The sequence below is a fragment of the Podarcis tiliguerta genome (assembly GCF_965153285.1).
Source record: "Podarcis tiliguerta genome assembly, chromosome: 10".
NCBI classification, from domain to species: domain Eukaryota; kingdom Metazoa; phylum Chordata; class Lepidosauria; order Squamata; family Lacertidae; genus Podarcis; species Podarcis tiliguerta.
The window spans coordinates 52,028,192-52,041,996 of NC_139543.1; the positions used below are offsets into that span (position 1 = coordinate 52,028,192).

Below are 13,805 nucleotides of genomic sequence, written 5' to 3' on the forward strand. Positions count from 1 at the left end.
ATTGAAGCTACCTGGGCCTTCAGTGATAGCACTGGATCAACGGCACTGCCAGCCTACATACCTGCTCGTTTAGGGGAAATACAAATCTATCTAGAGCCGGTGATTAATCAATTTTGGGACAAGAGAATAACCCACCAACAATAATCCATTTTATCAGAATATTAGAGGAGTTTATTAATAAATAATAGCCATACCTGAAAGGCCTGGAGATGGCACTGATGAATTTGGGGACTGGACAGTTTTGCGTGAAGGAGGTTTGGGTTGGCTCTGCTCATCAATTCCCTCTCTCCTCCCAATGCTTTCCAGTGAAATGCTTCCTGCACAGTCAATCTTAAAACAATTTAGTTAGGCCAGAGAGGCTCAATGCCACCACTTTTTATTACTCACTCATTTCAAGACTGCAACAGGTAAAACAAACAAATGCAGCATACATATAATCCAACTAAAATTCCCTCCAAGAGTAAAGGGGGTAGCCCTCTGGTGACCAGCAAGGGTGTTTGCATACCTGGGGAAAACTAGGAATGCAGAAAAGTATTAGTTTAATTTTTTTAAGGGGGAAAATCTTCAAAATATGAGAAGACACAAAGGGTTGTGTAGGTGCAAATCTTGCCTCTGTTGAATGGCCATTGGGAGCAGTGGGTTGGGGGGAATTAGGCTCAAAGGATGCTTGCCCCCACCATTTGCTTTAAGCTGGGGAAAGAAATCCTATTTTGCTGTTGAGAGATGCATTCCCTTGGGGAAATCTGCTGCAAGAAATTCGATCAGGGACCACAAGTTCCCCACCAATACTTTAACCTGTTAAGAGCTCTGTCCTCTTTGCATCTCAAAATGTCTTTTCAGGGTAGTTCATTAGGATTGGAGGAAAGACACATCCTTCAGTACTAATTAATCCCTCCTCCAAGTGTTTTTTAATTGCTAAAAAAGAGCTTCATGGCCTGTTTCCTCTCATATTTCTCCCACACACATGGGACAGAAGGTTTAAATTTTAATTTACAGATTTAATCCTCAATCCATCTCCATCAGGACCTGCATATATATATTATAAATAGGCTTCTTAACTAGGCTACATACAGTGCTCAACACTGAATATAGCTGTTTGATTTCACAACCACTGCCAGACCTTTACAAGTGCTCAGCCTACAAATCATCCAGGCAAGCTGGCTAGCCCCATAGCTCTACTGGGAGGGAATGTGTATGAACAGCCCATGGATAACTTGGCAGAGGGGTGTATGTTCTGCTAAGGGAATAACTCTAGGCAAGAACCAATTTTATGGAGTTAGGAAAGACATTCACGTCAGGGCTTTTCTTTAATATATCTATCAGATGAAGAAGTAACTACAAAGTGGCTTGATGTCAGAATTTCCCTAAGAATTCTTTTTTGAGTGTTTGTACATATGACAAAGTCTAGACTATAACCACATAAAATATAGGCTCTTAGCTCTGCTCCTAGCACCAAAATAAAATAAGGGCAAACAGGCAAAATCATACTAACATAAGCCCCAGTTACTTCTATATAAACTGGTGGAATATGACATACTATTGATTTGTGGACTAGACTGTTTTCTGTGTAAGCTGTCACATTCCCCATCTGCCAATTCAACACATGAAAGTAATAAAGCTTTCAAGAAGTCGAGATACAAAACATAGCGCAATATCCATCTTACATCAGGAAGAGAAGGCAGTGTATAGGAGCCACCCATTGTTGAGGACAGATCAATCATAGGTGGAACAGGTGTTTTCCCATCATATCCAGCAGCACTATTAATGGTAGGACTGGAGGGAGTGGATGTTGTACTGCTGGCATTTGAGGGAGCAGCTGAAGCATGTCCACTGTTGATTTGCCACTACAAAGAACAACAACTGTATTAAGGAAATAATAGTTTATCATATACACCAATAATAAAACTGCAGTGCACTGGGTTAATCTGCCTTTATATCGCTTTGTTATAATATTTGTAGTACCTTGGTGGTGAGGTGATTTTGCAAAATTAGATGTTAACAGGAAAAAAAAGTTCCAAGCTGCTTTCAGTTGAATGAAATTATTGGTTGCCAAGTTACAGTGAACACTCAGGTTTTAGTTAACTGTGGTTTACACTCAGGCACCAACTTCTCTTCAGCTATGTTAACCTTTGAAAAGGGGAACAGATACATATATCTTGTTGACAGACTAAAGTTGTAGAACTGTGCTTAGCACAGAGTTATAGTAGTGGTCAATAGTCCCTGACAGTGGGTGCTGACATTCAATTGCAAGTTGGAAGACAACGTGTCATTGCAATGTGTATTCTCTACAGTTTTTACTTTTACATGAAAAGTTAAATAGTATTATTAAAGGTGTGTCTCCTTTCCAATAACACCTCTTTTTTTTGAGGAGCCCTAATCTCTCCCTGCTCTGCTCTGTGGTTAAAACAGATACATTAGACACAGCTGGAAGTATTTTTCACTCAGAGAGATTGTTATGGACAGCAAAGTAGCTCTTATTTACTTACTTCTAAAACCTGCATGTTGCACAGATCAGCCATGGCTTCAAGAGGAGTGCCAGTCATATCAATAGCAAAATCTCCCAGTCTTTTGGAAGCCAATTGGTTCCACCAGCCTTCAAAGGCAAGCCATTCTAATAGGTCCCCCATCTTTGTGGAGGGGAGAAGCTGCTAAAAGTCTAAATCTCAGCAGGAAATGTTTTGACCATTACAAGGAACTGGCATTAATATTATCCACCTTAAGATCACTCTCTTCCTGCCCAGTTGAGAAGACCAGATTCAGATTGTGGTCAACCACAAGTGTTGGTCTGATGACATGTTGGGACAGCCCCACAGTTGTCATGGAGGCCACAAAGTTCCAAGCCACCTCAGAATGAGTGGCCTCAGCATGTCCTCCAACACCAACAACCTAGCGTGTGGGTGTGTTTCTTCAGCTTCCTAGCTCAGGCAGAGAGACTGTGGAGCAGGGAGTGAGGCAGGCAGTAATCCAGCAGTATCCCTAATAGGTCCCGATTGCCCAAAGCAAGTCACACACACGCTCTAGATCGCAATACAAGGTTTCTTAAAGAGTGGTCACAACACTGTCTCCTGCTTGAAGGCAGTTCACATAATTCGCTCTTTCAAAGATGTATTTATCACCCTTCTGGACTGATCTTGTCAATCCCCTTTGGCTAAACATAATTACCCAAGAAGCGCAAGGGTCAAAAATCTTGTCTACATCATGGTCCCTTCCAACTCTACAATTCTATGATTTTATGAGGCTGCAACAACTGAAAATCATTCCAAGTAACTAGACTACAAGGTGCTTCAGATGCCTTCATAGGAACTTCTTCAACAGTGGTGTCAAGATCAGAGTGGATGTGAGCAATTTTGTCTGCAAAATACTTAGAAAACTTGTTAGAGCAGGACTCCATGTGGTCAATATATCCTTTCTAGGGTTCTGCCATAACCTCTTCGTTGCTCCTTTTAAGTTACTGTACTCCAGTTAAGTCTTTTGGAGGCAGGGTGTTCAACAATAAAAACATTTTACCTGTTTAATAGCTTGCTGTGCCAAAAATGCCATCTGCAGTGGATTGGGCCGTACAGCTGACTGTGGTATATTCTGATTTTGAGGAAACCTCATTGGCTGAGCTGGAGGAACAGAGCCATTGGGTTTGAGGCTGTGATTCTGAAAGTTAACCAAACGTGGAGGTGGCTGCTAGAAAGATAAAACAAAGTTCTTAGTTGTCTAAGTTGGCTGCTGGGAAGATAAAACAATGTTCTTAGTTTTCTGTAAGTTAAGAGAAATCCATTCTCATATTTTCACAAAAAATGAGCAGTAACAATTTAGAATACTGTGGAATTCACCCTCAACATAAAGCTATGTAGCCTGGTAACTAACAGTTTCACAATCTGCTTGAACAGGGAAAGCTACACAGCAATATGACAAGAGATCTCCTTAAGATGTCTGTAAGCATTTAGGAAATCTACAGAGGGGACTGAACTCTTGGACAGATAAAACATACACTGGTGGTCATACAATATGGTGTTACTATAATTCTGTGAAATGCATAAAGTTCATATTAACCGTCTTTAGAGGTTGCCCTGCTGACTTCAGTTTTCCTTTTGAACAAAATACAAATGGCTAAGGGTCTTCTACTCTGGACTTGCCCTAATTTACCTGAGGAGGTGGTGGTGGTGGTGGAGTCTGGTACATGGGCCCTGCAATTCTAGGATTTGGGAGCCCCACAGGACCTGCCCTCCGTTGAGCCTGCTGCCTCTGAGCGAGGACCTGCTGCTGCATGTGCTGAAGTCGCAGTTGAGCTAAACTGATCTGTGTTGGGAACTTGGATAGTTGATTTGAAGGTAAGCCACTTTGTGGCTGTATGTTTGGTTCCATCACAGGGCTTTTAGGCATGTGTGGTGGGGTCTCATTATCTTCAATTACCAGAGAACCTGGATAAAAATAATTATATTTACAAGTTAAGGATTTACTGTCTACCATTAGGCAATGCCCTCTGCCACATTAACCTTTCTGGCACGTGTCATTGCCAAATATCTAAACTAAAAACCCTTCTGTTAACTCTGGAGCTAAGTTGTTCACATACACTTTTATTTAGCTGCCTAGACCAACACAAATGTAGTCAGATAATGGTCAGATATTTACGAGCTGATAAGTATGTACTTATCGGTTATCCTCTTAACCTAGCAATGCAGGGGATTGGACTACATAACCCTCAGGGTCCCTTCCAACTCAACAATTCTATAACTCATTCCAAGACACTGATGGCCAATTCATCATGGCAAATTTCCTACAGGATGTCACTTCCATGTAGGGATCAATGGATCAGCCTAAATTCAGTCTGTGTCCTTTTCTTATTTGATCACAACAAAGTCTCCTCCTTCCCACTTTAGCATTTAATGTGTAGATCTTTTTCTTTCAAAAAATCAGAATGAATTACATTTAAAAAGACATTAAAATATTTACAAGATTACCATAGGGCCAACTTTAAACATTTTCTCTCTCTTTACACGTAATAGTTGCCTGGAAGTGCTAGAAACGCTGTGCAAGTTGAAAAAGTTGGCATTAATGCCCCTGAAAGTGGCAGGACACAATGATTTGCTGTGCATCCTAGGGACTTTGTATAGAAAAAAGATAACTGGCCTACTGATCTGTGGCAAGTAATTCCACTTCTGCACATCCTTCCTGCCTTGGATGACATTGCTCAATGGATTGGACCTCATACCTGATACTCAAGATAAGTAATGTCCTTCAACCTAATGAAGTACAATTCAGCTTGTTACACTGGGAATGAAGGCATTCTTTGTATCTTTGTGATGTCCTGAACATTTTACAGAGCATCATAACTGGTGAGACAAGCTGTGCTCACATATCAATCCTATGGTTTCCTTTTCCTTATCTTAAAACAATGTAACTTTTGCCCTGCCATAAAATGATGAAACTTTAAGCAGTTCCCTACTGTCAATCCATAAAACCTTGAACTGACAAACCTCTATTGCATATGTCGCAAAACAACAAATTACTAATTGAACCCAATTAGCCAGGAATATTGTTTTCACAGATATAGCAAGTTGCAGTAGAATCTCTAATTGATAACTTTTAGTATGCTGAGATGCACTCCACATATTTTTCCATGTCTAGAAGAATCTTGTTTGAGTTAAAGATATGGAATTTGAATCTGGAATTTATCATATTCCTTTCACATATATAGCCTAAATACCTTATGGAATTGAAATTTTGATGTAACTTAGAATAGTTCCCCCACCCCAAACTGTGTCAGTTTTACAAAAGTATCAAATTTTTGTTCTTCACGGGGGAATTTAGTATAAACATTCCCTCCTTTGAGATTCTCTTCAGTCCTCTCTTTCTGAGACTCACAGCTTGCACCCAGGTAATGAAGAAAGGTACCTCAACTATTTGATTGGTCTGATTTCTGTAATGCTTTGTTTCTGAGTTACCTCATTATACTATGTTTTTACATGTTATTGACTAACCTCACTTTATTTTCTGTAATGCTGAACTGGTCTTACTAAGTAGAAGAAATGTGTTAACTAAATCTGCATGTCTGAGGCACCTTCCTGGATCCTATATTTTTGTATACTGATGCAGAGAGATCAACCCTGCTCCACCTTAACGTGACATCTGTAAAAGGAGGAACTAGTGTGCTGCTTAACCAACAAACTGAAGGTTTACTACACTGAAGTCTTGTCTAGGACTTCCACCCTGAACAGAGCAAAAATTGCTTTAGATCCATGCAAGCACATTCTTTATCTGTACAAAGTCCTTGGGTGGGACAGAACATAACGCCCCCATTGTTCTTAAGAGCATTTGTGCCCCAATTTTCAATTTGCACAACAGGAAACATACTTTCTAGCCACTCCAGGCAGCTACTACCTATTAAAAACAAACACTGAGAGTCTGCCCTTGGACTATGCCATAGAATCCTTTGTGTGTGTGGATTCTAAAAAGAACCATATTCCAATCGGGGATGTGCAGATCAGGTGAGTTTGCTTTGGAAATACACACCCCATCTGATTCCTTGAACATCCCTACCCCCATCTTTGAAATGTAATGTACTTGATACATACATGTGTCGTGTGACAGCACATTTTTTCAATGTGCTTATGCATGCAGTACAAACCTAATTGGGGATTCCTACCGCCTGCACAGGCAACAAGACAGATGTGTGTATTCGGAGCATACACAAAGAACACAAAATGTCCTGTCAATAAATGATATCCCTATGTAGAAATTCATCATGAGTGGAGGCTTTTTTGTTCATAATCCCAAAGTGGAGGGAAGAAGTATAAAATAACAGAAAAAGATATATTCTAAGAAGGGTATCAAGTTTGGAGGGGGAATGTGTTCTCTAACCATTCCTAAGACACCGCTTAAAAGAAATCAATGCCAACAGTTATTTCAGAGAGTAAACATGTTTAGTAACATCAACAGTTTCTAACAAAGAGACTAACAAAGATGTACATGGAAATGTACCATACCTAAATTGAAGATATTTTGGGCCCAGAAGCTAGGATCACAGTGAAACACGGTGGTGGTATTAGACACAGGTAAGGCATCACACCTTGCTCTAAGGAGGTATCTTAATCGATATGTAATCTAGAATAAATCAGGAATGATGTATGAAAAAGTTCAACTTTTTCTGCTGTTATCTGGGGAAAGTGTTCCACATAAAGGCTGTTTTCCCCCATGATACCCCCCTAAAATTGATAAAAAATATATAGCATGTTTCTCACATTCTCCTAGCAAAGTTTTATTAACAAAAATATTACATTTCATGAATTCCCATGACACAAATAGTATTGGTTTTTAAAAAAAATACTATTATTTAAATTAGAACACACAGCATCACTCCTGGAAATGCAACAGGAACTCTTTCAAAACTGTGCACTAGCATGACAGATAAGATACAACTTACACTAGCTAATAATAAACAGAAATAAATACATAATATAGTATTGTAATAATAAACAGCTAATAATAAAAATGAAAGCCAAAAATGTCTAATACAGGAAGCTTTGGCTATAAGTTGATGTAACAACTGAGAGAGGAGATACTTTGACTGAATTTATTTAACTTAGATTCAGCAGTGGTGCATGATGGAGGTGAAGTGGCAGCTGTGCCCTCCCAGGGATAATGGTGCTACACTTTTAAAAAAACCTGGTTATTGTGGTTTTTAAAAAGATATATAATAATCAGTTTCTTGTTTCTTTCTGGATTGAACAACTGCCCTTTGTGTGGCTTTGCTGGAACAAAGCAACTTCAAAGGAGGACTTCAAAGGGGCAATGTGAAACTGCTGACCTGCATCAAAGGTTCAATGCTTTCACTTGTGGATTTGAGACAAAAGGGTTTTTCTCATGTAAAGGTGCTACACTTGCCAAGACAAGGGCAAGAAGGCAGCAAGATCAAGGGAGCAGTGGGTTGCAGGCAGCTACACAGGTGTACACACAGCTTTAGCACTGCCACCACGAAGATGCTGCTGTGACTCCCCCTCTGCCCACACTGCTGCTGAATGGACTGCTTCATCCCTTGCAGTGGTAAACCCATGTTAGCCATCAGGTGCATGCTCACCTGGTCAATCCCAGCTCATTAATACATGCATCTAAAAAGATGACTATTAAACTGATGCATTACATTTTTAAACCCTGCTTGCCCAGTTTATTTTTAAGCACTCTTTCTAGTTTTTAGCATGCTTTCATAGTAGAAATAGGAACAACAGTAGCACGTTTATAAATAACTGTTCAGCAGACTCTTGCTTTCCCATATCCTGCTAAGAGCACATTGTCTTTGTAATCAACTTGCCATGACTATGGCTTTCCTAGACAAAAGTCCAGTAGCTCTCTATTCTTACTCTTGAAATGTATGCACAGAGTGTGGGGGCTAGCTTGCGAATCTGGTTAGATACTAAGTTTGCCTGCTGCAATCACACATGTGGAGATACTTGTTGAGGAAAAATAACAAATCATTTATTATAAGAAATACATAACATGGATAGTTTAATTTAGAATTAGAAAATCTATCCTAAGTTGGAGAAAACAAAGGGGGCCGTGCTTGCACCTTTGTGTCTTGGAGAGGCGTAAATTGGAGAGAAGGCAACCTGAAAATATCAGACAAGATCAAAGGATAGGTCAGCATCGAGATCAAAGGGACAGAGACAGTGAAGGAAACTGAAGCTCTCTTACTCTATTTTAGTCCCATGCAAACTCTTCTCTGCAAGCAAGTTGCACCCCAACTTCCAACACTTACTAGGCGTTTGCTGTACAGTAATGCAGTGCTGCTACCACTGGCGACAGCCCATTTAGAAAAGTCCATGACATGTTCCAGTTGCTTAGAAAGACCTGCCACTTCCTGTTGTTGCTGTACAAGCTTCATTCGGTGTTCTTTAGCTAGACACTGCAAGGGACAAACCCAGACACTCATCAGTTCTTTTGCCAAATCAAACAGTTGGAATTTTTCAGAGAAGATACAGGAACAGCTGTGTTCATAAAAAGTGTTAACTGCCACTAACACATTACTCTAGTTGTGAGTGTTTATTATCTCCATCTCTTCAAGTGATCAAACACAAGTAAGCTTTGTCTTTTGCATCTTATTACTATTCAAACCCTTTGATTTCTACCCTTTGTTAGCTACCCTTTGACTCAAAGTGGTATGCTAGAAGAGTGATGTGCTAGAAGTGATCATTTGAATGATGAGCGCACTCTGAAAGAGAAGTTGTAAGTGCTAAGAAGGTTGTGAAAAATCCAGGGGCTGAGAGAGAGGCACAGACCCCAAGTTCCTAGCTATCTGTCTCAATATGTAGGCTCCCGGAATCTAGGCAATACTAGATCACACTTGATTGACACACAGGCAGATAATGCCCAACAGAGTGCTTTTATTTAACAGCAGAAAATAGACAAGTAAACAATCACATCCTTCCACTGCAAAAATGTAAAACTCACGAACTTAGAAACAAAGCAGAAAAGCAAAGTTCTTTATCGATGAAAGACCACACCTGCCCAGATCTGCCCAAACAGTGTCTACCTTGATTGTCCAAGACCAAGTTCTGCTTTTTATACCCTCTTACTGTATGACTATAAATTTATATGAGAAGCCTATTTAAGTTAAATAACATTTCCATCCTAAAAATGACAAAGTGGTTTTTTTCTAAATAGTGCTCAAGGTTCTAAATGCTATTTCCTGTTTTCAGTGACTACTTGAACACAAGCTCATGGAAACAGACACCTTTTTAACCACACTGTTCTCTCAATCATTCTTTGCACCTGTTTTTAACCACAGAATGTACCGTACTTTTCCAGGTATAAGACTAGGTTGTTTTACTTTAAAATACAGTGGTACCTCGGGTTACAGACGCTTCAGGTTACAGACTCCGCTAACCCAGAAATAGTACCTTGGGTTAAGAACTTTGCTTCAGGATGAGAACAGAAATCGCATGGTGGCGGCGCGGCAGCAGCAGCAGCAGCAGCAGCAGCAGCAGGCCCCATTAGCTAAAGTGGTACCTCAGGTTAAGAACAGTTTCAGATTTAGAACGGACCTCCAGAACGAATTAAGTTCTTAACCCGAGGTACCACTGTATGGTTAAAAATCTGGGGGAATCTTATACAGAGATAGTGCATATGCCCATTTTCTAAATTTGGGGTCCCAAAAGTAGCGGTGTCTTATACATTGGGGCATCTTATGCATGGAAAAATACGGTACTTTCATTTGGTATCTTTGTACCTCTGTTTCAGTAACCAGACATTTACCTGCCTTACTTATGCCAGGCTTCCTGAACTAGAGTCTATAATTTGTTGTTGTTTAGTCGTGTCTGACTCTTCGTGAACCCATGGACCAGAGCACACCAGGCACTCCCGTCTTCCACTGCAGTTTGGTCAAACTCATGTTAGTAGCTTCGAGTGTATAATACAGAGGTCTAATACTGAAAACAACCCTAAAGAAGCCATTTTATACGTATTTTTATGCTTGCATAAGCCTATTGCTAATACATGCATATAAACTGAAGAATGTTGCTGCAAAATCGATACATCTAAAGCCTAATACAGCTCAAGATAATCTCTGCTGATAATGGAATACAATGAGCCTCTTCAAATGCTGTTTTGACCCTTTGATTTATACCTGGGAAATGATCAGTAGTGGGCCTTGAAAATGAGTATCCCTCCATGGGGAAAGAAAGTAGTTATGCATTTTGTTTGGTATTACATCTTGTTCAAACATAAGAGAAGATATCCTGCTTTTCTCACTGCATTTTACCTGCAGTGATGTGGGCAGCCAAGGGAAGATGTTAGCCCAAAGTGTAGTTACAATGGCCCAGCATTCCAATGCCAAATGTCAAATATACAAATAGCAAATTATGTTATTTGAACCTCATGCAGCCAAAATGAAGCCACAGATACACAAAGGACACAAGGGGAGAAAACCCCTAAACAGTCAGAAGCATCTAACATGCTCAATGGCCACAGAATGCAGGTGACAGGGGGCAGAGATGGAAATGGAGTAACTAGGTAAAGATCATGACCAACCTTACTCATATGATGTGCTGTATGTACATAAAGAGTACTTCAGAGGCCCTGCTCACAGGCTCGTTGCTAAGGTCAATTAAGTTGGTACGAATGAGAGGGCTTTTTGGTGGTGACCACTCCACCCAAAGCTTTATGCATTTCTCTCCATAATTGTGTATGGATTTTTCTGTACAAGTCTTTAAAACTGGATTCATTTGTTCTGTTTTAACTGCTGTTGGTTTTGAAACTGCTGAGCTGTTTGAAGATGTGTTATGCTAACTTACTGAAATGTCTCTGTTATGCTTTAAAGTTGCCGTTTTTCCTACTTTTTATAAACATTTGTTTGGTGATTTCTGATGTATTTTATAATGTGGGAAGGCTAAAGGCTTAAATACGCTCTACACATATTTCTGTAAAAAACAAATAAGCAGGAGTACTCCACACTGCAACAAGTTGTTTTCAATGTAAATATAAATTATCCAAAGTAATCACATCTCTAGTGTGAAAGGGCATACTCAATATCTGATTGTGTTTGCATGGGTAGTATTCAAAGACATACAATGGAGTTTTAAAAAATTACAGGATTGTCTATCAATATGGAATCCCTCCTATGCAGAAGAAGAAGATTTTGAAATCTTTCAAATTGTTCTTCTGAAAAGAATTTAATAAAGTATAACAAATGCATTTAATAAAGCATGGTAAATACATTCAGATCTATTTAGCAGTACATATTACTGCAAAGTGATTAAAAAAATGTGCAGTATGTCAGAGTGGGGTCTTAATGTTGCCCCTCAGTAAAGAATAATTTACCTCAAGCTGATGGAGTAGAGCTTTCCCCTTTTTGTTTATTTCTACCATCAATGTGAAAATAGCAACTTTAATGTCCTGTTCCACCAGCTTTTGATTCCGATTCACTTCATGAATCCTAAAAAGGTGGAAAACAGAAATGCTCTTTAATATGCTCAACATGGGAAATGTGCAAAATAACTTATTCTGAAATCTTTGGAAACTAGTAAACTTGGTCCTAATTAAGCCCTAGGAAATAAATGGAATGAAACAGCCACGAACTCAAGATCCACTTATTTCAACAGGATTTTTGTTGCGACTAGCATTTGCTGGATTATGTCCAATCAACTTCATGAGCCTTTGGGAAAACCTTTGAATTGTCCCTTCTTACTATAACAATTCTATGATTCTATGAATCTTGAATGTTTGAACTTTAATGGTAAATCGGAAGAAATAAACATTAAGACCCTCAGCCTTATGGATAAAAGTAAAATACCAAAAAAATGCTTCTTTCACATATTGTATTACCAGCAGTGATGTGTAGTGGACAATTTTCAATGAAATTTTCCAGTGCTTTATTTTTCTGCAGAAAATGTTCTGTTTCATATTTTTATTAGTAGAAAGGAACAGCTGTGAACTGCAAGTGCAATGTTAGACAAGCTTGATAGTTTCAAAGTTTTTAGCCTTGTTTACTAAAAACAAGTAAAAGAAGTCCTCTTTAGGCCATCAGAAAATGTTCTTATTTAAATTACGCTAATTTGCAAAGGAACATTTTCTGCAGTTTTTCCATTCGAAATTTTCTGGATAACCCACATCACTAGCTACCAGAAAGGTAAAGAATAACGGCACTGTTCTTTTCCCTGTCCTTTTTATTCTTCTGTCAGGGATTTTCTCTCAAAATATACATGCCACTATTCCTCTTTATAAGTGAACACCTCAAAATCAATCTCCTTCTCCTCCCTTATAATTTAATTTTTGAATGACTAGTCTTTGTTTTTTAATGATTAATTATAAGCAATATAATATTATAATGTGTGTTTTTATCAATATAATTTTGACTACACCATTATTTGCATTTCTTGTTCCATCTCCCACTCTGTCATACTCCCATTTTTTGACAGCTTGCCTTAGGGCAGAGAGTTCTCATTTGTATCCTTTATAAGTGCCTTGGATGAAGGTACTGAGGCAATGCTCATCAAATTTGCAGATGACACAAAACTGGGAGGGGTAGCCAATGCCGCTGAAGACAGAATAGGGATTTCAAGGTGACCTTAACAGATTGGAGAACTGGGCCCAAACTAACAAAATGATTTTCAATAGGGACAGATGTTAAGTTTTACACTTAGGTAGCAATACCAGCTGCACAAATATAAGGAGGAGGACTCCTGGATTGCCAGTAGTACATGTGAAAAGGATATAGGGGTCTTAGCAGATGACAAGCTTAACATGAGTCAGCAGTGATGTGGCAGCACAAAAAAGCAATGTTATATTCTAGGCTGCATCAACAGAAGTTCAGTGTCCTGCCTTGGTTGGACCACACCTGGAATACTGTGTCCACTTCTGGGCACCACAATTTATGAAGGATATTGGCAATCAAGATGATAAAGAGTCTGGAAACCAAGATTTATGAGGAATGGTTGAGGGAATTGGGTATGTTTAGCTGGGTAAAGAGGAGATTGAGAGGAGATATGATAGCCATCTTCAAATACCTACAGGGCTGTCCATTAAATAGAGGGTAGCGCAAGCTTGTTTTCCCCTGCTCTGGAGGGTAGGACCCAAACCAATGAATTCAAGTTATAATAAAAGAGATTCCAACTGAATATCAGGAAGAACCTTCTGACAGTAAAACCTGTTTGACAGTGGGAAAGACTCCCATGAGAGGTGGTGGACTCTCCTTCCTTGGAAGTTTTTAAGAAGAGAGTAGTAATGTATGACTTAGTTGAGATTCCTGCATTGCAGGTGGTTAGATTGGATGAGCCTTGTGGTCCCTTCCAACTCTATAATTCTATTATTCTTTTGTAAAGCAG

At 39.3% G+C, this 13,805-nt stretch overlaps 1 protein-coding gene across 2 annotated transcripts in view; it reads right to left on the bottom strand.

Moving 5' to 3' along the window:
* Positions 1 to 13,805, bottom strand: part of TRIM24 (tripartite motif containing 24) — a 36,698-nt gene that overhangs the window by 6,650 nt on the left and 16,243 nt on the right. The window contains exons 6-12 of one of the 2 annotated variants that reach the window (XM_083401421.1): positions 11,803 to 11,917; positions 8,744 to 8,890; positions 6,978 to 7,095; positions 4,138 to 4,412; positions 3,508 to 3,675; positions 1,665 to 1,844; positions 195 to 330 (exon numbers count right to left, since the gene is read on the bottom strand). In XM_083401421.1, coding sequence (XP_083257547.1) covers positions 195 to 330; positions 1,665 to 1,844; positions 3,508 to 3,675; positions 4,138 to 4,412; positions 6,978 to 7,095; positions 8,744 to 8,890; positions 11,803 to 11,917 — 1,139 coding nt within the window. The remainder of the gene's footprint in view (positions 1 to 194; positions 331 to 1,664; positions 1,845 to 3,507; positions 3,676 to 4,137; positions 4,413 to 6,977; positions 7,096 to 8,743; positions 8,891 to 11,802; positions 11,918 to 13,805) is intronic. The other variant, XM_083401422.1, reaches the window with a different exon arrangement.